The following is a 23,065-nucleotide window of genomic DNA, read 5'->3' on the forward strand; positions in this document are numbered from 1 at the left end:
ATTACAATTGGTGGCAACATATTCCAATTCCATGTACTTTACTGGTTGTTGGTGAGTTAAGGAACAGTATTTTGGGTTTTGGCAGGGAAGAAGGGGAGGTGGGGATGAAGAAAATTTTCAGTGCTTAGGATCATATTCTGTGGCAGGCTCATTTCTTACCACAGTACTCTCGTATTAAACCTTGCATAAGAGTAAACTGTGATTTGGAGGAGCTGGAACATTAGCACAGTGGTAGGGCATTTGCCTTGCATGCGTCTGACCCAGGACAGACCTGGTTTCAATTCCTAGCATCCCATATGGTCTCCAAAGCCTGCAGGAGTGATTTTGGAGTGCAGAGCCAGGAATAACCCATGAGTGAAGCCAGGTGTGGCCCCAAAACCAAACCAAGACAACCACAACACCCCTGTGATTTGGAAAAATTAATTCCTGTGTGTGTGTGTGTGTGTGTGTGTGTGTGGTAACAGTTCATATAGGATGGGCTTGGAAGTAACTTTGGGAATGATGAAAGAAGCTGTGTAATGTAAGAAACATAATGAATGTTTTGTGATATAAACTGTGCTACTGGGGACAAAGGGAGAGCACAATGGTAGAGTGTTTGCCTTGCACACTTCTCACCCAGGACAGACCTGGGTTTGATCCCTGGCATCCAATATGGTCCCCCAAGCCAGGAACGATTTCTTTTTTTGTTTTGTTTTGTGGGGGCCACACCCAGTGACGCTCAGGGATTACCCTGGCTACGTGCTCAGAAATCACTCCTGGCTTGGGGGACCATATGAGATGCCAGGGATCAAACCCAGGTCTGATTAACTACCCTTAACTCACTCACTGAAGTATGAATATTGATTTACAGACAAGATGACAGATTCATCATCTTCCTTGATTTTGGATTTTGGACTGCTGTTGTATTTGGAAGAGTTGAACAAAGATGAATTAAATAAATTCAAATTACTCCTAAAGGAAGAACCCATGAAACCTGGAATTTGCCAGATACCCTGGACTCAAGTAAAGAAGGCCAATCGGGAGGGCCTGGCTAATTTGATGAATGAATATTATTCAAGAGAGCAGGCCTGGGATATGGCTCTCAAAATCTTTGGAAAGCTGAAACTGAAGAATCTGTGTGAGAGAGCAAAATCGGAGCTGAACTGTGAGTTATGCTATGATTATATATGGGGGTAGTGAGAAGAAAGTGCTTTTTTGAAATGGTTTCACTCTGTAATGAACAAGTACACTGGGAATTTGTTGGATCCCTGAAAAAAATTTAAAGAAAATAGAGTTTTGAGTAATTTCTCAGCCTGTTTTTTAACTGGAGATAATTAATCCATTTATATCAATAGAATGATTTAGAGGAACTGATCAAAACAATTACTCTACCTCATCCTCCTTTACAAAGGAAATCAGTTAGAAAAAGTCTTCAGGGGCCAGAGAGATAGCATGGAGGTAAGGCGTTTGCCTCTCATGCAGGAGGTCATCGGTTCGAATCCCGGCGTCCCATATATGGTCCTCCCGTGCCTGCCAGGAGCAATTTCTGAGCCTGGAGCCAGGAATAACCCCTGAGCACTGCCGGGTGTGACCCAAAAACCACAAAAAAAAAAAAAAAAAAAAAAAAAAAAAGAAAAAGTCTTCAAAAACTACTTAGAAAATCTGAATTATAAAAATGGACAAAAGCTTAACCAGCCGCCCACAAACAGCCCTCCATACAACATTTTGTGGCCCTGCCCTAGAGGAATCTTTTTTTGTTTTGTACTGTTATAGTTTTTTGGGTCACACTCCCCCAATGTTCAAGACTTACTACTGACTTTGCACTCAAGGATTACCCCGACTTTGCCTCCTGCAGCCCCCAGGTAAATTGAGTTTGAGACCCCTGACTTAACCTAATATAAACGATATTTTAGTCATTCCTAAATGTCAAATATCATAAATATCAAAAATTATATTTTAGATTTTATGGCTGTAAATCCTGTATCCATTATTTCCTTTAAATCTGAGAGGTTAGCATAAAAAAGAAAACTGAGGAGTGGACTAGATCCTAAAATTCTTAAACTGTAAGATGGACCTGCTGCAGGCATCCTGCATCTCAGCAATTCTAGTAGGTCATAGTACTTCAGGAGAAGAAAGCAGGAGCACAAGTGACCGAATGGAATAATATTGCAGAAATGATTACCACACATGAAGTATGGGGACTCACTTCTGACGAGAGTGCAACAAGTTTAATTTTTTGAGCAGGGGAATTTTTAGAGGTAAAATTAGTCAGAGGTAAAGAATAATTATAATCACAAAGCATAGTACAACAGTAACAATCCCTAAGCTATGGGTGTGACTGTAAAAATTCTAGGTTACAAAAGAGAAGGTTACAACTCAAGGCAACTCTTTGCAAGCTTACTTTAAATGCAAAATCAGGATTAGGAGGAAATAGGAAATATCTAGAAACTTGATTTTCCTGGGCTGAACTCTATTGTTTTAGAGGTTAAGTAAAGGGAGGAGCCAAATCCCCCAAAATGAGTTTCTCTATTTCTAAAGGAGGGTTAATAGTCAATAGCCAGGATCTGCATTCTGGTTACGCCCTTGATTACCAGAAAATGCAGCTGCAAAAACATTTGAAAAAGAGAAAAAATATTGTCTTTGCTTTTAGGGCTGGCTAGTATCCAGCAAAGGGGTTCTCAAATAAACTTTGCTGGAATTTCTGAGCCAAATTATTTGATAGAGACCATAATTTTGCCTGATATTTACAAAGGAGAGATAGTCAAATACTGACTGAAAATGTAATGCCAAGCATCTCTTTGGAAATTCCTCAACCATCCACGCAGGAAAAAAAGGCGTCCACAGCAAGCCTTTTGAGGAACCCCATGGGAGTTAAATTAGTTCTCCCCATCAGGAAAATCTGAGGATACATCTGTGGGCTAAACCCCCCTGAAAGTTCAGGTATGCCCTGGCATGGACCCTCAGTCACATAACTTAAAAAAAACTTTAATATGTATTTGATTTCTTATTAAATGTTTTATATACTAATATACCCATAATGATTTGTCAGGTTGAAAGAAGGTGGTGAGTGTTAAAATTTTAGGAAGCTCTGTATTTTTCATAGTTACAGGATGCAGAAGGACATGACAATGTTGATTACATAACATCACTTTTCCTGACAGCTAAATTGATGGAATAATAGCTTCTAGTTTACTTAAAGCCAGTTGATCACATTGTTGAATTAGTGAGAAATCTTGCTCCTGTTTTGTCTATTGTCATACTTGTTTCCAGTAAATCTCATGATTTTTTTAGATCCTATAATAGGGGCATCTCAGAACAAGAGACCCAAGGATGCCAGAGTCGGAGATATACAAGATGAAAATGATGCAGCATTGGGTGAGTTATATACCTTTTGTCAGACTTTAAGGAATCTGAGCTTTTGAAAAAGTTGGTCACGTGCAAGTAAAACATTTTACCCACTGTATTCACTCTCTGGCTCCAAAGAAAGTTTACTTTTATGCTATATCTTTATTATTTGGTTATAGAGTTAGGAAATAAGGTTTTTTAGGAAGTGTGTACTTCTTGATAGAAAATTTGTAAGATAGATGCAAGTATAATGAACAAAATAAAAATTATCCTAATAATGCCAATTTTAAGTATGCATATAAATAGATATACCATAATAAATAGACCTGCCTTTAAAATATTATCTTCTGATAAAAACTAAGCATAATTGGGGATGGGGAAAATAAAAAAACTAAGCATAAGTTAGTGAGGTTTTAAATATTTTTGTATTAGGTATCCCTGTAGGAAAGAGAAATTATATTAAGGGTCAGAGAGATAATGTAGCAGACAGGGCTCTTGCTTTGCATGTAGCTGACCACATGTCCTTAAGATGGCAGTTGAAATTTATTGAACAAGTGGCACTTGATAAATATGAGGTTTAATTTTGCTGGAACACTTAGGTTTTTTTTTATTTCTTTCAAAATATTCTTAGGCTATGCTTCAATATTCATTTCTATCAATATTTTACCTTATCAATAAGTTATTTTAACCGATAGATTCAGGTATATCTTGTCCCTGACTTATCCACCTTTATTTCTTTTTTAAAAAAACATTGGTTTTGGGGCCATTCCCGGCAGCACTCGGGTTAATCCTGGCTCTGTGCTCAGAAATTCCTCCTGACAGGCCTGGGTGACCATATGGAATGCCAGGGATCGGACCCAGGTCAGCTGCATGCAAGGCAACTGTCCTACCACTGTGCTACCTCTGGTCCCTTTAATTATTTATTTTTAAATTATTTTAATCTAGATGACTGTCTTCCAAAAATTATCTTTTGTTTCTATGTAAATAAAAGTACAAAATATTTTAGAGAACTTATTTTTAATCACAAAATATTTCTCTGTAATATCAATTCAGTTTACAATACAGGCACTAAATCTGAAGAGATTTTAAATTTTGTTTATATTTATTTATTTTGGTCTTTTGGGCCACATCCAGAGATGCTCAGAGGTTATTCCTGGCTATGCACTCAGAAATCGCTCCTGGCTTGGGGACCATATGTGATGCTGGGTGATCTAACTGCGGTCCATCCTGGGTCAGCCACATGCAAGGCAAACGCCCTACCTCTGTGCCATCACTTTGGCCCCGAGATTTTAATATCTAACATAACTTCATTTGATTATATCTATTTTATTATAAGCATTTCCATATAGTTCTGGGGATTGAATTCAAGCCTTTCATATACTAGATAGGTACTTTACTGCCTGCACTATCTATTCAGCCCCCTGTCCAATATCCTTTTTGTTACTATTGAGCTTAAGACCTGCAATGTCAATAGTATGAAGAATTACCTTCATACATTCCAAGAATGTGTACTACCTCTAAACTATTCCCTCTAGTCCGGTATTCTTAATATTGCAAGTTTTGCTTTAGTAACATTTTTGTTTTCCTGTTCCAATCTGACTTAGGTGAAGGAACAGAATACAGAATTCGAATGAAAGAAAAGTATTGCATTATGGAGGATAAGGAATGTTTGCTTGAAGAACCTGAGGATTTTTGTCATCGAATTGCAAAGGAAGATCAAAAGCTGTTGGAACATTTATTCAAAGTTGATATTGAAACTGGTGAACAGCCCCTGACAGTGGTACTTAAGGGCGCAGCAGGAATTGGGAAAACTACCTTGATGAAAAAGGCAATGTTGTACTGGGCACAGGGAAAACTATTTCAGCAGTTTACCTATGTTTTTTATCTAAATGCAAGAGAAATTAACCAGCTGAAAGAAAGAAGCTTTCTTCAAATAATATCAAAAGATTGGCCCAGTGAAGAAGGCCCTATTGAAAGAATTATGTCAGAGCCAAGTCGTCTTCTTTTTATTATTGATAGTTTTGATGAATTGAACTTCGCCTTTGAGGAACCTAAGTTTGCACTATGCAAAGACTGGACCCAAGTACACCCAGTGTCTTTTCTCATGAGTAGTTTGCTGAGGAAAGCAATGCTCCCTGAGTCAACCTTACTAGTGACAACAAAACTCATTGCTTGTAAGAAACTAAAGTCTTTATTGAAGAGCCAATATTTTGTAGAGCTCCAGGGTATGTCTGAGAATGCAAGAGAAGAATATATTTACCGTTTTTTTGAAGACAAGAATAGTGCTTTACAAGTATTCAGTTTATTGAAAGATAATGAGATGCTCTTTAACATGTGCAAAGTTCCTAGAGTGTGCTGGATTATTTGCAGCTGTCTGAAGCAGCAAATGGAGAAAGATAATATCCTAACAACCTGTGACACAACCACAGCTCTTTTTACTTGCTACATCTCTAACTTGTTTATACATACTGATAAAATCTCTTCTAATACACCTACTGAACGTCAACTACGTAAACTATGTCACTTGGCTCTCACTGGAGTATGGACTATGACCTACGTGTTTTACAAGGAAAATGTAAGAAAGCATGGGTTAACATCTCCTGCTATCTCAGGTTTCCTGAATATGAATATTCTTCAGATGGACACAGAATGTGAAAACTGCTATGTATTCACACATTTACATATACAGGAATTTTTTGCAGCTCTATGTTATGTATTGAAAGACAGTTTGGAAGTCGGCAACTATCCCTATGTATCTTTTAAATATGTCAAGCTGTTAATTCAAAGCAGTACACATAAAAACCCTCATTTGACAAAGATGAAATGCTTTTTGTTTGGCCTTCTGAATAGAGATAGAATAAAACAACTAGAAAATATTTTTAATTGTCAAATGTCCCTGGAGTTAAGACAGAAGATTCTTGAGTGGTTGGAAAAAGTAGCAAACAGTGAAAAATTTCTATCACAGATAGAATTACTAGAGTTGTTTCAGTCTCTGTATGAGACCCAAGATGAAACATTTGTAATCGAGGCAATGAGATCTTTCCAAAAGATTGTTGTTAATATTTGTAAGAAAACTCACTTGCTTGTGTCTTCGTTCTGCCTTAAGTACTGCCACTGTTTACAGAACATTAAACTATCTATAAATTTGGAATCTGAGAAGATGATAAACCCAGTTCCAGAAGCTGAAATTTGGTAAGTATTTTGGGTCAGCTCCCAAATTCCCATATTCTATGGGAGGATGAAAAAGATTTTGTCAGAGAAAGGAAGAGCTGTTTAAATGTGTCCCCAAAGCCAGGATGATATTTCAGAGTTGTTTCACTTTGTAGCAAAGAATTTAGATGCTTAAATTTCTTAGTGAGGGACCAGTCAGGTTTCCAATGAGGAATGGAACAAACCTGCCTGAAATGATTCTCTTGATTTTACTGTAATCCCAAGAGAGGGACTTGGCTGAAAGCTATTTTATCTAAATACTCCTAATAAGTTGAGAGTGAGTGCTTCCTAGCTCAAGGAGGGATGCGGCATAGTGCAAACTTGCATCCTTTGTAGCACATGTATGTATATTTAACTTTTTAAAAAGTAAATATTCCCCAGAAGCAAGTGAATCAAGACTTTGACACATCTGATAGATCATATATCAGAATATACTTTCCTGTTGCTCATACAAAGGTCAGTTTTATAGTTTGAGATATTTGCATGGAATTCTTAATTTAGAGATGGTTTCCTGGAGATAAGAAATAGTAGGTGTGGGGCCTGAGAGATAGCATGGAGATAGGAGTTTGCCTTGCATGCAGAAGGATAGTGGTTCAAATCCTGGCATCCCATATGGTTCCCTGAGCCTGCCAGGAGTGATTTCTGAGCTTAGAGCCAAGAGTAACCCCTAAGTGCTGCTGGGTATGACCCAAAAACAAAAAATAGAAATAGTAGGTGCTTACTAAATGTCTTTAAAAAAGGGTAAATAAACCTTTAGCTTTTTCTTTGTATAATTTAATCCACTATATTGCCTTTAGTTTTTTGTCTACCTACTGAAATCTTTGACTCTATGGAATCTATGGAAATCTAGGGGATAAACTATACTATAGAATTCAAACCAAACTTGAGGGCTTATTCTAGTAAACAAGAAATGTTTAAGTATTTATTTTAACATAGGTCAAAACTATATTTAATATTACAAAACAAATTCAGAAAAGTTGACCTAGAAAGTAACTTTACAATCATTCATACCCACAGTAAATAGGAACTTTTATTTGCCTAGTACAGTCTCCTTAATCTTACTTAGTCTCCTAATAATCTAACCTGAGATTATTTCCATTTTAGTTAATAAAATATTATGTCACTCAAAAGTTATGTAATTTAAGGCCACACATTGGATTGTAAATCCTGATATTTCCTACTGAATCCATTTTATTGCCGTTAGATTATTGCAGAAGCATTCCTCTTTATTAAGAACATATATTGCAGAGCCAAAGCGATAGCACAGCAGGTAGGGCATTTGTTTTGCAAAAGACCAACCCGGGTATGATCCCCAGTATCCCAAATGTTCCCCCGAACTTGCCAGGAATGATTTCTGAGCACAGAGCCAGCAGTAACTCAAGTGCCGCTGGATATTAACCAAAACAAACAAAAATCCCATACATTTATATTTATACTGTAGAAGTAGAAATAATAAACTAGGGTCCTGTAACTTTAACTGTCCTTCAGAGTTGTCATTTTCTTAACTAAAACTTCCTAATTCTATTTAAAGATATAATTGATTCTAGGGCATTATAAATAGATTTTATATTTAATAATAAAATGATATGAAGACATTTTGTGTTTCCTGTATTTGTATTTGTATTTCCTGTATTTGTAATACTTTTCTATCACTTATTTTATATTTAATACTAGACTTGACAATGTTGCTTTAAAAGTCCAATAACCTAATATTAAAAAGAGATAATTACTCCTCTCAACAATAGAAAATTTCACAAGAATATATCTGTCTTCACATTTTAATCCACAGCATTTGTATATAATAAGTACTTGAATATTTTATATATTCTTAAATTTAAATGCCTCTCTGCAATGTCATGCATTCAATTTAAATAAAGTTTAGGGATAATTAATATTAAATAGTGGAAAGGATCAAAGTACAGGACAAAGTTGGTGAGATAGCACAGGGGTTAAAGTGCTTGCCTTGAATACCTGGTTCAATCCCAGGTCTCATCAGGTGTGAGCCTCATCAGGTGTGACTTCAAATCCCACCCCCAACCTCCAAAAAATTATTTCAAACTTAATGTATTGGTGTTCCTCAAATATTTCATGCTTTCCTAAAAGCTGAAATTCCCAAAGACCAGTATAAATTTCCTCCCTAGTAACAGCCCTAAACTTTTTGGAGACAAATTTTTACCAAACCTAGATAACACTGTCACACGCAGGAAAACATATGTGTTTTTCATTTCTTCTCCCTGCATTTCCTCTAGTAAATTAGATATAGAGAACTCAAATTCTAGCCACTACTTTGAAATACACATAGCAGAATTTTCCCCACTTCTATTCAATGTATATATTAGCAAAATATCTTTGCTTCTCTTTTATTAATGTCTTTTGTCAGTATGATTTACAACAGCATCAACCAATAAGCTCAGGAAAGCAGAGGGAAATTTATTTTCCTTCCCTACAATAGCAATTATATATTAGGCAAACATGCTGAATTTTCATAAACAACACAGGTCTCAATTGATGAGAGCATTTACAATGTGAAATATTTGGTAAGAATTTTCTATAGATTATTTGTCTTTCTATGCCTTCACAATAAACAGCATAAATAAGCTGAATCCTTCATGAACTAGTAATGTTGCCAGAATTACCTAGTTTAATAAGTGGCAGAGTGAGAAACTGACCATTACATTCTAAAGCTTAAGTAAAATAATTTTAATCCTTACTATCTTTAAGTGAGTCTATTGAAAGTGTCTAATATATATTTAATAATTACATTTCTAACATGATATTCACTTAACATACTAATTTCTGACATAATTTTGATTATCCAACACAATTCACTATCAAAGCTCCCTTCCCAACTCTGAAGAGAAATGGTATTTCCATTTTAGAGTTCTCTAGGCTGAAATATAGTCATTGAATTTTCTTTCTTTATTCAGGAAAGGGGATGGTGGTTGTATTTCTCATTGCTGGCAAGATCTTTTTTCTGTGCTTCATACAAATGACCACTTGAAACAGGTGGATATTTGTAATGGCCATCTTGATGAATTAGCAGTGAAGACCCTATACCAAGAACTAAAAAACTCCAACTGTAAACTACAAAAACTAATGTAAGTCTGACATGAAAAAACTTAATAGAATTATTCCTGATTCATTTCCTACTTCTACTTATCAGGAAAGTTAAAATTAATATTAGTGGATATTAATACTTAATATATAATGTAAAAATACATTAAGAACAAAAACTGTAGAAAGCTTTGGGTATATGGGACCATAATTACTTGTTTGGGGGGATATTAGATGGAATGTGGTAGCTGTAATTAATAGGGGTTTTTGTTTTGGGGCGACACCTGATGTTTCTCAGGGCTCACTCCTGGCTCTGTCTTGGGTATCACTCCTGGAGGGCTGGAGGACTCAAGAGACCATATAGAGTACTAGGAATATAAGTTGGGTTAGTCGTGTGCAAAGCAAACACCATAACAGCTCTACTATTGCTCCAGCCTCTAATGGGGTGGTTTGAGTCAGAAATTTCCTAGATGAATACAGCTACATCAATTCTAGACCTGCTAAAACATTTCAAACCAAATTGGAATAATGTTTAAGTTTTTAGTTGAACACATCTGTGTAACCAGCTTTTTTCTAAAGGTTGAGATATATTTCTTTCCCTGATGGATGTCAAGATATATTTCATTCTTTGAAGACCAACCAGAATCTGATACATCTTGATCTTAAAGGGAGTGATATAAAGGAAGTTGGAGTGAAGTCATTATGCGAAGCCTTGAAAAACCCAGAGTGTAAATTGCAGAAACTGAAGTAAGTTGTGTGTTTAATTATAATTTGTCCTTCTATACAAACAGTTTTATCGTCTAGAATTTCTATTCACAGAATTTGCTGAAATCTACTTTCATGATATGGAATAGTAACAATCAATAGATTTAGGCTGATTGATTGCTCCTGATTGGACACCAAATTTGTCCTAGCACCTTATTCCCCTGGCTGAATATCTTCATCATCATATTGTGTCTCCATTCATAAATATAAAAAGTAGAGCGAACCCAGAATTTATAAACAAAATGTTTCATATTTAACACAATAATTTGCAAATTTGCTGTAAGTTTGAACACTCAGAAAGGAATGTGCTAATGGTGTCTGGAGCTTAGGCAGACTCAGTTTTTCTTTTTTACTTATGTTATAAGTAAAAAAGTCTCCCTTATGTTATAACCAGGTTAGAGATCAGTACAGAAAGTTGAACATTTTATTAACTGTGACCTGTGAAGGTGGTGACAGCTTGACAATCACCATTCCTAGCAATGCATCTGATTTTCCTTAGCTGAAATTAAGGATTAACTGTCCTGTTTCTAGCCATTGTGTTTCCCACACTCTCTGAGAGGTCTTTTTCTCCAGTGAAAGTTATTTAATGTTTATGACAAAACCAAAAGCAAACACAAATATAGGAAAATTGTTTCAATAAGTTTTACCACAGAAATTTTTTTATGATCTAGAATTGGCCCAGGGGCTGAATGCTGCTTACTGAAGATGGAAGTAGATCTGCATTTATCGAGAGCAAGTCTGAATAGTAAACAAATATTGTTATAATTTAGAACTCTGTAAAATGCTCATTCACTTTTTTATTTTCAGAATGAAACTGACATTCCAAACATTTTGGAAGAATGCTCACTAATTTTTATAAACATGTGTTAAATTCAGTAGTCTGTAGCCAGGTTGGGGATTTGGTCTTACTATCTCTGAAGTAGTTCTAGAAGATCTTGAGGTCTACTATATAACATAAAATCTGGTCTAAAATCCAAGTTGAGAACCAGGTCATTGATTACTCTTGTTTGTAAGAGAAATATCTTTGTAGCAAAAGCTGTTAAGTGGAAGGAAAGCTGTTTTCTTACATGAGAGTCATGGAAATAAGACCAAAATGACTCGATAATCTACAGTTTCAGTTGGACTTGTTAATATACTTAAGGTCAGATTTTATCAGTGTCTTTCATGGATATTTTAGGTAGACTAAATTACTAGACTTTTCAACAGGAACAGTTGTGTCAAGATTAAATAAAAATGAAAAGAATGTTTTATCAGAATGTTTTGCCATAGAAATGTAATGTGTTTGTTAATGTATTATTTAGGATTGGATTTTCCAAAGAGCTAAACTATGTTTAACATTATTAACATTTTATGTGGGGAAAGCTCCAGTTTTGCATTTGATTTCAATGTCATGCTGTAAGAATTGTAGTCCCATTTGTTTATCTTTGTGTTTACTTTCTTGATCAATGGTGTTTCCTCCTTTAGCTTCAATGCCAAGGAGTGTTCTACTTACATTTTTTTTTATTTTTTTTGGGGGGGGGCCACACCCTGTGACGCTCAGGGGTTACTCCTGGCTATGCGCTCAGAAGTTGCTCCTGGCTTCTTGGGGGACCATATGGGACGCCGGGGGATCGAACCGCGGTCCGTCCTAGGCTAGCGCAGGCAAGGCAGGCACCTTACCTCCAGCGCCACCGCCCGGCCCCTCTACTTACATTTTTCTCTATCTACATTATAGTTTCAGGTCTGACATCAAGGTCTTTAATCCACTGTATTTTTACTTTTTTGCATAGCATTAGAGATCTGAGTTAACTTTTTGTGTGTAGTTGATCATTTTCCCAACACCTATGTTGAAGAGGCTTTCTTTCCTACACTTTAGATTTCCTGCCCCTTTATCAAAGATTAATTGATGATATACCTGCAGGTCAGTCTCAGAATATTCAAGTCTATTCTATTAATATGGGGTCTGTATTTATTTTATAAGGTACCATGCTATTTTAATGACTACTGTTTTATAGTACAGTTTAAGTTAGGGGGATCTGATACCTCCCATCTTTTTGCAATGATTGCGTTAGCTATTTGTGGATGTTTATTGTTCCAAAGAATTTTAGGAGTGTTTGATTTTCTGAACTTCAGTCACAATAAAAAAAAGAAATTTTGTGTAATGTTTAAATAAAAATATTAATTAAAAATAAAAAATGTCCTGGGAATTATTATAAGGATTGTATTAAATCTGTACAATGCTTTGGGATGTATTTACATTTTGATTATAATTGTAATTATAATTACAATTATTATAATCTTCCAATTCATGAATAGGATATTTTTCCATTTCCTTGTGTTTCTTTTATTTCTTAATACAGTATTTTGGAGTTTTCTTTGTATAGGTCTTTCACCTCTTTAGTTAAATTGACTCCAAGGTATGAAGCTTACCACAAAGATTGATGAGTGGATTTAAAGAAATAACTACACCAACAGCTATCATGACAATAGTAGTGAGTGAGATAAATAGAATGCCCATCTGGAAGACAGACAGGAGGGGGAAGGATGGAGATTAGAGGCATTGGTGTTAGGAAGGTTGCACTGGTGAAGGGGAGTGTACTTTTTTTATGACTGAAGCCCAACTACAAACATGTTTGTAACCAAAAAAATATTTATAAAAATAATTATAAAAATAAAGTGTGAAGAATTGGAAAGGTTGGTATTTGTGGCAGGGTAGACTCATCTAAAAAATAAATTGATTCCAAGGTACTTTCTTTTCTCAGGCACAATTATTAATAGCTTTGTTCTTTTAATTTCTCATTAATTATTTGTGTATAGAAAAGCCATAGAATTTTGCATATTAATGTTGTAGCCTGCCACTTTACTATACAAATCTATTGTTTGAAGTTTTTTTTGTAGTCTTTAGGATTTTCTAACTATAGTATCATGTCATATGCAAACAGTGAGAGCTTGACTTCTTCCTTTCCTATCTGGATGCCCTTAATATCTTTTTCTCCCCTAATTGCTATGACAAATATTTCCAATATTATATTGAATAGAAGTGGTGAGAGGGCACAAAATTGTTTCATGCCAGATCTTATAGGAAAGGCTTTTGGATTTTCCCCACTGAATATAAAGCTTTCCCAGGGCTTGTGGTTAATGGCTTTGACTGTATTGAGAAAAGTTCCTTCAATTTCCCTCTTGTTGTGAGTTTTTTTTTTATCATGAAGAGGAGATGGAGTTTGTCAAATGCTATCTCTACATCTATTGCTTTATCATGTGACTTGATTTTTCTTTTATTTATGTAGTGTATTAATCGATTTAATGGTTAAGCCACTCTTGCATCTCTAGAAGACTCCTACTTGGTAATGATGTATAAACTTCTTGATAAGTTGTTAGATTCTATTTGTTAGTATTTGTTGAAGATCTTTGAATCTATGTTTATCAAGGATATTGGTCTGTTGTTTTCTTTTTGTAGTATCTCTATCTACTTTTGTTATCAAGGTGATGTTAGTTTCATAGAAATTCTTTGGGAATGTTTCTGTTTCTTCAATTTCTTGGAATATCCTGAAAATTATTAATAGTAGGTTCTCTTTAAAGGTGTGAACAAATTTACTAGAAAATCAACCTGGACCTGGGCTTCTGTTTTGGTGAAGCTTTTTGATAACTGTTTCAATTTCCTCAAGCATAAGCCTGTCCAGGTATTCCCAATCATCTTGTTTCAACCTTGGGAGGTTATAGGTTCAAAAATTTATCCATTTCCTCCAGGTTCTCATTTTGTGGCATAAAGATTCTCAAAGTAATTGCTGATTACCCTTTGTGTTTCTGTAGTATCTGAAGTGACATCCCCTTTTCATTTCTGGTTCTGTTTAAGTTTCTTTCAGGGCTGAAGAGATAGCATGGAGGTAGGGTGTTTGCCTTGCATGCAGAAGGACAGTGGCTCAAATCCCGGCATCCCATATGGTCCCCTGAGCCTGCCAGGAGTGATTTCTGAGCGTAGAGCCAGAAGTAACCCCTGAGCGCTGCCAGGTGTGACCCAAAAAAAAAAAAAAGATTCTTTCTCTGTGAGTCTTACTAATAGTTTAGCAATTATATACATAGTTGCAATTAATTTTACAATTTAAGAAGGAATATATCTATAGTAGAAATATCAGGGTTTTAAGTGCCGTATAATTTCTAAAAAAAAGAGAAGCATAAACTTGAGGAGTTGATTGATCTATTTTTATCTGTATTTCTCCTTCAGCTTAGAAAACTGTGGCTTTACAGTAGCTGGTTGTAAGGATCTTTCTTTGGCTCTCATCAATAAAAGGCTGACACACTTATGCTTGGCAGACAACGTCTTGGAAGATGATGGTATAAAGTTTATAAGTGATGTCTTGAAAGAGCCACAGTGTACTCTACAGAGTCTTGTGTGAGTACCTACTAGTTTGCAATTCATTTTTTCCAAAATAACATACATTTCTAATACACCTGAAATGGGTAAATGTGAACACTGTCCCTTCCAATTTTTTAAAGATAGTTAAGATAACAAAGATTTAATGTTATCTGCCATTTATTGGGTGTTTAAATTGCTTAAGCAGTGAGCCTCAAAATTAAAAGAAAATAGATTCAGGACTAATGTCTACATATCCAACTCCATATTTAATACTTGGTATAGGTATGTATATAAACATTGCTAATAGATATCTAACATTTCTTTATATGAGTAAATCAATGTATAGCTATTTTTATTTCTTTATATAAATAGATCAATGTATAGCTATTTTGTTCCTTGATATTAATTTCTGAGACCTGAACTTTATAAGCCAAGTATTTTGACAGCTAATGGCTAATTTACCTTCTACTATAGGCTGTTTCTAGCCCATCACAAGCTAAGTATCTGCATTTTAACAATACCATCATTTATTTTAATTTTGAAAAGCATGATTTTAAAATGATAATTTAAGTGTTTCATGATTATCTTTTGATATTTAGCTGTTTCACTCTGAATTGTTATGGAATAAAGTTACAGATTTTATATATTTATAATTCCATACTCAATATGATTTAGTTAAAAAAAATTGGGGGGGGGTGCGCACACCTGATGGTGCTCAGGAGTTACTTCTGGCTCTACACTTAAAAATTACTCCTGGCAGGCTTGGTGGAACATATAGGATTCCGGTATGCTGGGAAATCGAACATGGGTCACTATGTGCAAGGCAAATGCCCTACCTGCTGTGCAATAGCTCCAGTCCCAATTTTGTTTTTTTTTTTTTTTCTTGTTTGTTTTTTGGGGCTACACTCGGTGACACTCAGGGGTTACTTCTGGCTATGTGCTTAGAAATCGCTCCTTGCTTGGGGGATCATATGGCACATAGGAATCAGACTGGTCTGTCCTGTGTCAGCCGCATGCAAGGCAAATGCCCTACTGCTACCCAGTCCCTATTTTTAACATTCAGAGAGGAAACTTTTCCAAATTAATTTCCTTTACCTCATTTCCCCCATATATCGAATCTGTGTTCCAAAACATGAGGGCTTATTTGCTTATAATGCCATTTTATCATATGCAAATATACGATAAACATATACCTCCATTCTCAATATGTCTGTTCCTTTAGAGATCAAGCTCCAGAGATCTACTTCTGCAATAAGGCACTATATTCATGAAAATCAGTTTTAAGAGGTTAATATTTTTATAGTAAGAAAAATTCTACAGAATATAAACCTTACATGTAGCTCAATTGTTGCAGACCCGTTTCCTAAGTAAGATTGAGGAGAAAAGTAGGTATTTGATTGTGAAGTAGGTAAAGATCATTCAAAGTTAAAAATCTTTAGAGGGTAGAGTAATAAGTCTGTCCTCCACACATTTTCTTTATTATAGGCTGAAGAATTGTCATCTCACTTCACTTGGTGGTAAATATCTCTCAGCCTCTCTTCTACAAAATAAGAGCTTGACACATTTGGATCTGGGGTCAAACAGACTACAGGATGATGGAATAAAACTCCTATGTGCTGCCTTCCAGAATCCATGCAGTGCTCTTCAGGATCTGCAGTAAGTTTTCTGTGAATTTTTATGTCTTCAAATAGACTTGGAGAAAGGGAGATTATAAAGAAAAATCTAAGAGCTGGATAGATAGAAGAGCTGGGTTTGTCTTTAAAAAGTTGATTTTTAACTCTTATAGGGCCTGAGACATACTAGGAAAGTCATGATAGTTCATCAGATTCATTTAAGCAGCTATTACAACAACAATATTAGCTCAGATAGTAAGGAACCAGAAACATCTGCATCAGACAGCAATACTTTTATTTTTCCTTAATTGGAACCTAATGAAAAGTTGTATGGTCTCTCTTTTTTCATAAAGTTAAATTTCTCCTTATATTCAAAATTTCATGTTTATAATTAGGTCAACATTTTAAAATAAAAACAAAATTTAATTTCCTAGAATTCAATTTTTAAACTGGAGCCAGAAAATACCCAGAGGTTAAATTAAAGTCAATGCTTTGTATGCACCAATGCTTATTTGATATGTTCCCTGAGAACCACCAAGGTTGATCCTTGAGTTCAGAGCCAGGGTATAACCAGATGATCCAGGGTCTTAAGTGTGACTAAGATAAAAAATTTTTAAATTCAATTAAACTTTTTTTAACTTAAAGTACAATTTATAATAATGACAGGTTTTCATAAATACAATATACTACTATCATATTCTTTATCAGAGTGCCCACTTCCCTCTACCACTGTCTCAGTAGCCCCTCACAGCCATCCTCCACAGGCCATTCCCACCTCTCCATCTCACTTTGGTAAGCTCTAATAGTTTACAGGTTCTATTTTTAACTATTTGTTGTTCTTTTACCATAGTTATATTTCATACATAAGAAATATGCCTCTGTATCTGTCCTTACTGTGGCTGACTTCACTCAACACGATACCCTTTAGTCCCATTAGTGTAATGGCAAGTTGTATAATTTCATCTTATAGACAAGTAGTATTCCATTATGTATACATACTATAGTCCCTTATTCTCATCATTTGCTTTCAGACATGGAGTTAAAAACAATAGGAATAGAATGATTGCTGTTTAAATATTTTAACTGAATATATATGCATCATATATAATTTTTATTTTTGTATAATTATAACATTAAGGCTTCCATGGTAGTACCATAAAAACATATTTATCTTGTAAATTACTTTATTATCTTAATAGCTTCATGGTATTTAGCATTTCATTACAAAAATACAGTGACAAGAGCAAAGCAGGCAGAAATGTAAGATAGCAATTAATTCTTTCCTAATATGAACTATTAACCTAGGTGAGCCATTCCGGTATAGCTGAAGTCCCAAGTAGTGTGAGATGGATCAGAGGAGATAACTTTACTCTAAGTTGGACAGCAGAGGGTTTCATTATTTAGTCAAAAACATAGTCTAGGTAGGAGAAGGGAGAGAGAATAAAAATTAGTGTGATATATTAAGAGGGGAAATGGATGTATACTTAGTAAAGTAAGGCATAGTAGAAAAATATGAAAATAGAGAAATCTGAGGCAATGTTCTACTTTTAAATATCATATTTTCCGGCGAATAAGATGAATTTTTAACCCACGAAAAACTTCTTAAAAGTCAGAGGTCATCTTATACGTCAGTATACAGCATGCTAAAACTTGCGCCAGCTTCAGGAACATGTGATCCGCCACCCCCCTCTTACAGCTGCATCCCATTCAGATGCCAGGCATCATCACTCAGTCCTCTGCTTGTCCTGATTCATCTTTCAGGGCACACAGAAAAGCCGAATTACTGAGCGCTGCATCCCATCTAGCTGCCAGGCGTCATCGCTGGTGCACGGCTTTCAATGGTGCTTAGTCCTCTGCTTGTCCTGATTCATCTTTCAGGGCACACAGAGGAGCTGAGTTACCTAGCGCCAGCCACCAAGTATGAGGCTTTCAGTGCTCAGTCCTCTGTTCAGCTTTTATGTGACACAGAGGAGGTGCTTTGTCTCCCTTTAGCTTTCCTATTAATCACTGCCCCAACCAGCTGCTCTTGGGGGAGCCACCTCAATTGAGGGGAGCCCTCAATGTAGATCACAATTAAAAAATCAGTCACTCACAACAAATGACATGTAAAATGATTGTTGGCACTCCAAAGTCTAGCTTTATTAAACATATACTGTTAACCTTTGTGGGTTATACTCTTTTTCTGTTATGTTTTTTATTTTCCATTTGGTGTGCCTTAATAAAGAGGTAGTCCTCTTCTCTCTTTCTCTCTCTCTCCCTCTTCCTCCTTCTCTCTCTTCTTAAAAAAAAAAAAGAGGTAGTCTTATATGGCGAATATAGCCCAAACCCTATATTTTAACAGGAAGAGTAGGGGTTGTCTTATACACTCAATCGTCGTATACGCCAGAAAATATGGTAAGCATAAACTATGAAAATTATACAAAAGAAATTCCTTTTATATTTAGTGGTGTTCTTTAAAGATAAAAGTTTGGGACTAGGGCCAGAGAGATAGCATGGAGGTGGGTGTTTGCCTTGCATGCAGAAGGACAGTGGTTCAATCCCTGCATCCCATATGGTCCTCCAAGTCTGCCAGGAGTAAACCCTGAGCACTGCTGGTTGTGACCCCCCCAAAAAAAAACAACAAAAAAACAAACAAAAAAACCCCCACAAAATCAAAGTTTGGAACTAATTTCTGGTAAGAGTTCTCATTTACAACAGACATGAGTAACAAATAATAGAGACCTAAAAGTGCCTTTTGGTATTTTGGGTATTAATATGTTTACATCTTGATTTGGATGCAGGTAGTAAACAATCTGTTTGTGATCTGAAATAGGTAAATTGATAGGCTATTTTATCATGACCTCTAAGATAATTCATGTCTCTGCTGGTTGTTAGACCTACTCATGCATATCCTGGGTCTTATATAGAAAAGACATGTATCAAGGAATAGCTTCTAATATTAAACTAATTTAGTATCACCACTCAGTCTCAATTCTGTTTCTATTTATTGAAGATTGGTGAACTGTGTTCTCACTAATGCATGCTGCCTGGATCTGGTTTCTGCTATTTTAAATAACCCAAACTTGCACAGCCTGGATGTTGGGAACAATTACTTGCAGGATGATGGAATGGAAATTCTGAATAAGGCTTTCAGACATCCAAACTGTAACATTAAAAGGCTTGGGTGAGTTTATCTTAACATTGATAAAATAGCACATATTTGGCAAATAGTATAACTGATTTAGTAATTGAAAGATGAAATAGAAATGAAACAAGAAGGGTAAGTTACTCTCAGAAATAAGAATCTGAATTTCAAATATTTTTAACAATATATTACATTAACATATAAAATATATTTATCTGTGCCCCTATTCCCCAATAGTGTCTTGAATGAGGGTAATAACTAATTGGAACTTAGATCACTTATATATAATAAAAGATGTAATAGAATATTTAATTATCTATTTGGAAATATTGGTCTTTAATGAGTTGAAGTGTAATAAAACTTTTATCCTATATTTTAATTTATTTTTGTTTAATAATATTTTATTTTAAAATCTTGAATTGCTATTATATAAATTATTTTTCTTTACAAAAATGAGGGGCCAAAGCAGTGGCGCAATAAGGTCAGTAAGTCATTTTCAGAAGTTTGCTAAGTGATTTGTTGCTAGATGATTTCCTGTTTGCTTCTGAATATAAAGTGACTTTGAATACATATTAATGTCCAAATTAGTGTGATTTTTTTTGAGAACACAGTATTTTTCATACTTTTTAATTTAAAGTGTTGTGATTTACAAAGTTACAAATATACATAATTGTTTTAGGTATATACATAATTGTTTTAGGAATACAATGTTTTAGCACCAATCCAAATATAAGTGTCAGCCTTCTTCTACCAGTATTCCCTTGTCACCACCACACCACCCTACCCTGCTATCATAAAGGCATCTTTTATGTTTGTTTGTTTTGTTTGTTTGGGGCCACACCTGGCCTTGCTCAGGTGTTTCTCCTGGCTCTGCATTCAGAAATAATTCCTGACAGGCTCAGAGGACCATATGGGATGCTGGATATAGAACCTGGGTCAGCCGCTTGTAAGAAAAATGTCCTACCTACTGTGCTCTGTTACCCAAGCACCTTTTATAGTTGGTTATTAAAGTCTGAGTCTCATGATTTCATTGTTATTGATTTCATTGTTGAATATTTAGTTATGTCTTTTCTTAACTCCGAAATGCACCTGAGTCCCTTTGGTCTCTGTACCCCATTTCACATTTGTCCTCCTCCTACACTGAATTTCTTTTCCTTCTCAATATACTCGGGGACCAAAAGTGTTCTAAACAATCCCATCCATGTATAGGAAAATTTTCTAATTTCATTTTTCCTGACAGCTGCATAGTACTCCATTGTGTACATGTACCACAGTTTCTTTAGCCACTCATCTGTTGTCAGGCTAAGTTGTTTCCAAATTCTGGCTATTGTAAATAGAGCTGAAATGAACATTGGTATGCAGAGGGCATTTTTTATTGTGCTTTTGTGTTTCTACAGTATATTCCTAGGAGTGGTATTGCTGGATTATATAGAGCTCAGTTTCCAGTTTTTTGAGGAATAGCCAAATTGTTTTCCAGAAAGGCTGAACTAGATGGCATTCCTACCAATGAGAGTTCCTTTCTCCCCACATCCCTTCTAGTACTGATTGTTCTTGTTCTTTGTGGTGTCTCAGTCTCTGTGGCATGTAATGGTACTTTGTTGTTGTTTTGATTTGCATCTTCCTGATGAAATAGTGATGTGGAATATTATTTCATGTGCCTTTTGGCCATCTTTAAAGTTCTGTCAGTAGCTTGTATAACTCATTTCTCTAAACTTCTGAAGTTAATCTATAGTCCCAAATCCCCTGTTTATTTGTTATCTGTCATAAGATAGATTAATTTTATCAATCTCTTTTCACTGCAGGTTGGAATGCTGTGGTTTGACTTCTGTCTGTTGTAAGGAGCTTGCCTCTATTCTTAGCAGCAACCAAAAGCTGGTAGAAATAAACTTGGCACAGAACACCTTAGGATGTGAAGGAATTATGAAATTGCATACAGTCTTGAAGTCTCCAGATTGTAAACTACAAGTTCTAGGGTAAATCTTTTAACCTTTTATGGGTAACTCTTGGCTATTTTATAAACCTTATTTTTCTCCCATAGAACACTATTTTATGGGGGGTTCTTGGATGGTCACATTTGGCAGCACCCAGGGGCTAATTCTGGCTCTGCACTCAGAAATCGCTCCCGGCAGGGTCGGGAACCATATGGGCTGCCAGGATTTAAACCATGTTCCATTATGAGTAAACTGCATGCAAGGCAAAAGCTGTACCACTGTGCTATTGCTCCAGCCCAGAACACTTTTTTTAAAACATTATGTACAATAATAATTAATAACTGAGAATCCAGACTCATATTATTTTGAGAATGAATTCTAGTCCTGTCACTTATTTGTGTACTTATTTGAATTTGTGATTTTGCCAATATGGATATTTTTGTTTCCTTATCTGCAAGATAGATGCATTGATCCTCTCTACACATAGTGTTCTGAAAATGAATCACCTAGTTCAATATGAAAGTACTGTACAATTTCTATTAATATAGTAACAATGTATATGTTAGCTGTTTTCAGGAATAAGCACACTGTTTTGTTTGAATAGAAAAAAATGGTAGGAGGCTGGAGCAACAATAAAGTAGATAGGGCATTTGCCTTGCACTCAGCTGACCTGGTCTTGATCCATGAGATGTCATATAGTATCCCAAGCATGCCAGGAATGATTTGAGTGAAGAGCCAGGGGTAACCTGAGTACCATTTAGTGTGCCCTCCACCCCTCCCACTTTAAAAGAAAAAAAGGAGGACCAGAGCAATAGTATACTGGGTAGGGTATTTGCCTTGCATGCAGCTAACCCAGGGTTGATCCTCAGGATCCCATATAGTCCCCAGAACTTTCTGGAAGTAACTTCTGAGCATAGAATGCAAGAATAACTCCTAGTGCCACCAGCGTGTCTCCCAAAAACAAAATTAACCAAAAAGGGGAAAAATAGGAGTGGATGCTTTAAATATTCTTCCACACTAACAAATTCACTAGAGTCTGGAACAGGTGTGGCTCAATTGTTACAGCACAAACCTTGTACTTTAAAGTCCTGGAAATAGGTCCCCGAGTCTGGCACAAGTGTGGCTCAATTGTTACAACAGAAACCTTGTATTTTGAAGTCCTGGAAATAGGTCCCTGGCCACACATGATGCCCATGGTACTGTAGGTTACAGCTCTGGTGGCTTCCAGCATGAAGTGCCATCCACCAAATGAAAAATTTCTTCAGGGTTGTGGGAAATTGAATGCTGTAAGAATTATTCGTTGTTTTTTTTTTTTCAGGTTGTGCAAAGAAGCATTTGACAAGGAAGCACAGAAGCTGCTAAGAGATGTGGAACTTAGTAATCCACATCTAGTCATTAAACGCAAATGTATTGACCCTACTGAAGATGTTTCTTGGTGGCAGTGTTTATAATTTGAAGAATGTGTTTCAAGAAAAATAAATATCTCAGAATACTAAGACTTAGGGAAATAGCCATATATTTTGTGATCAGATGTATTATTAAGTTTGATGTGTTAGATGTAGGTTATCACTTCTCTATAAAATGTTCTATTTCATTTGAAGGGTGAAAAAATAAAATGAAAAGCAAAGCTCTCTGAAAGTTTTTAATTGTATATGCAACAAAAGAAATCAAAATGTGAACCTTAAAATGATAACAGGAAAGATTATATGGA

At 35.6% G+C, this 23,065-nt stretch overlaps 1 protein-coding gene across 1 annotated transcript; it reads left to right on the plus strand.

The window, feature by feature from the left end:
* The first annotated feature begins 855 nt into the window (after positions 1 to 855).
* NLRP14 (NLR family pyrin domain containing 14) lies at positions 856 to 22,805 on the plus strand. Its single transcript, XM_049780650.1, has 10 exons — positions 856 to 1,144; positions 3,283 to 3,354; positions 4,929 to 6,516; positions 9,462 to 9,632; positions 10,168 to 10,335; positions 14,555 to 14,722; positions 16,172 to 16,342; positions 19,292 to 19,462; positions 21,226 to 21,396; positions 22,673 to 22,805. The coding sequence occupies exons 1-10, from the start codon at positions 856 to 858 to the stop codon at positions 22,803 to 22,805; spliced, it is 3,102 nt and encodes a 1,033-aa protein (XP_049636607.1).
* The last annotated feature ends 260 nt before the right edge of the window (positions 22,806 to 23,065 follow it).

This window comes from Suncus etruscus, chromosome 9 (genome assembly GCF_024139225.1).
Source record: "Suncus etruscus isolate mSunEtr1 chromosome 9, mSunEtr1.pri.cur, whole genome shotgun sequence".
NCBI classification, from domain to species: domain Eukaryota; kingdom Metazoa; phylum Chordata; class Mammalia; order Eulipotyphla; family Soricidae; genus Suncus; species Suncus etruscus.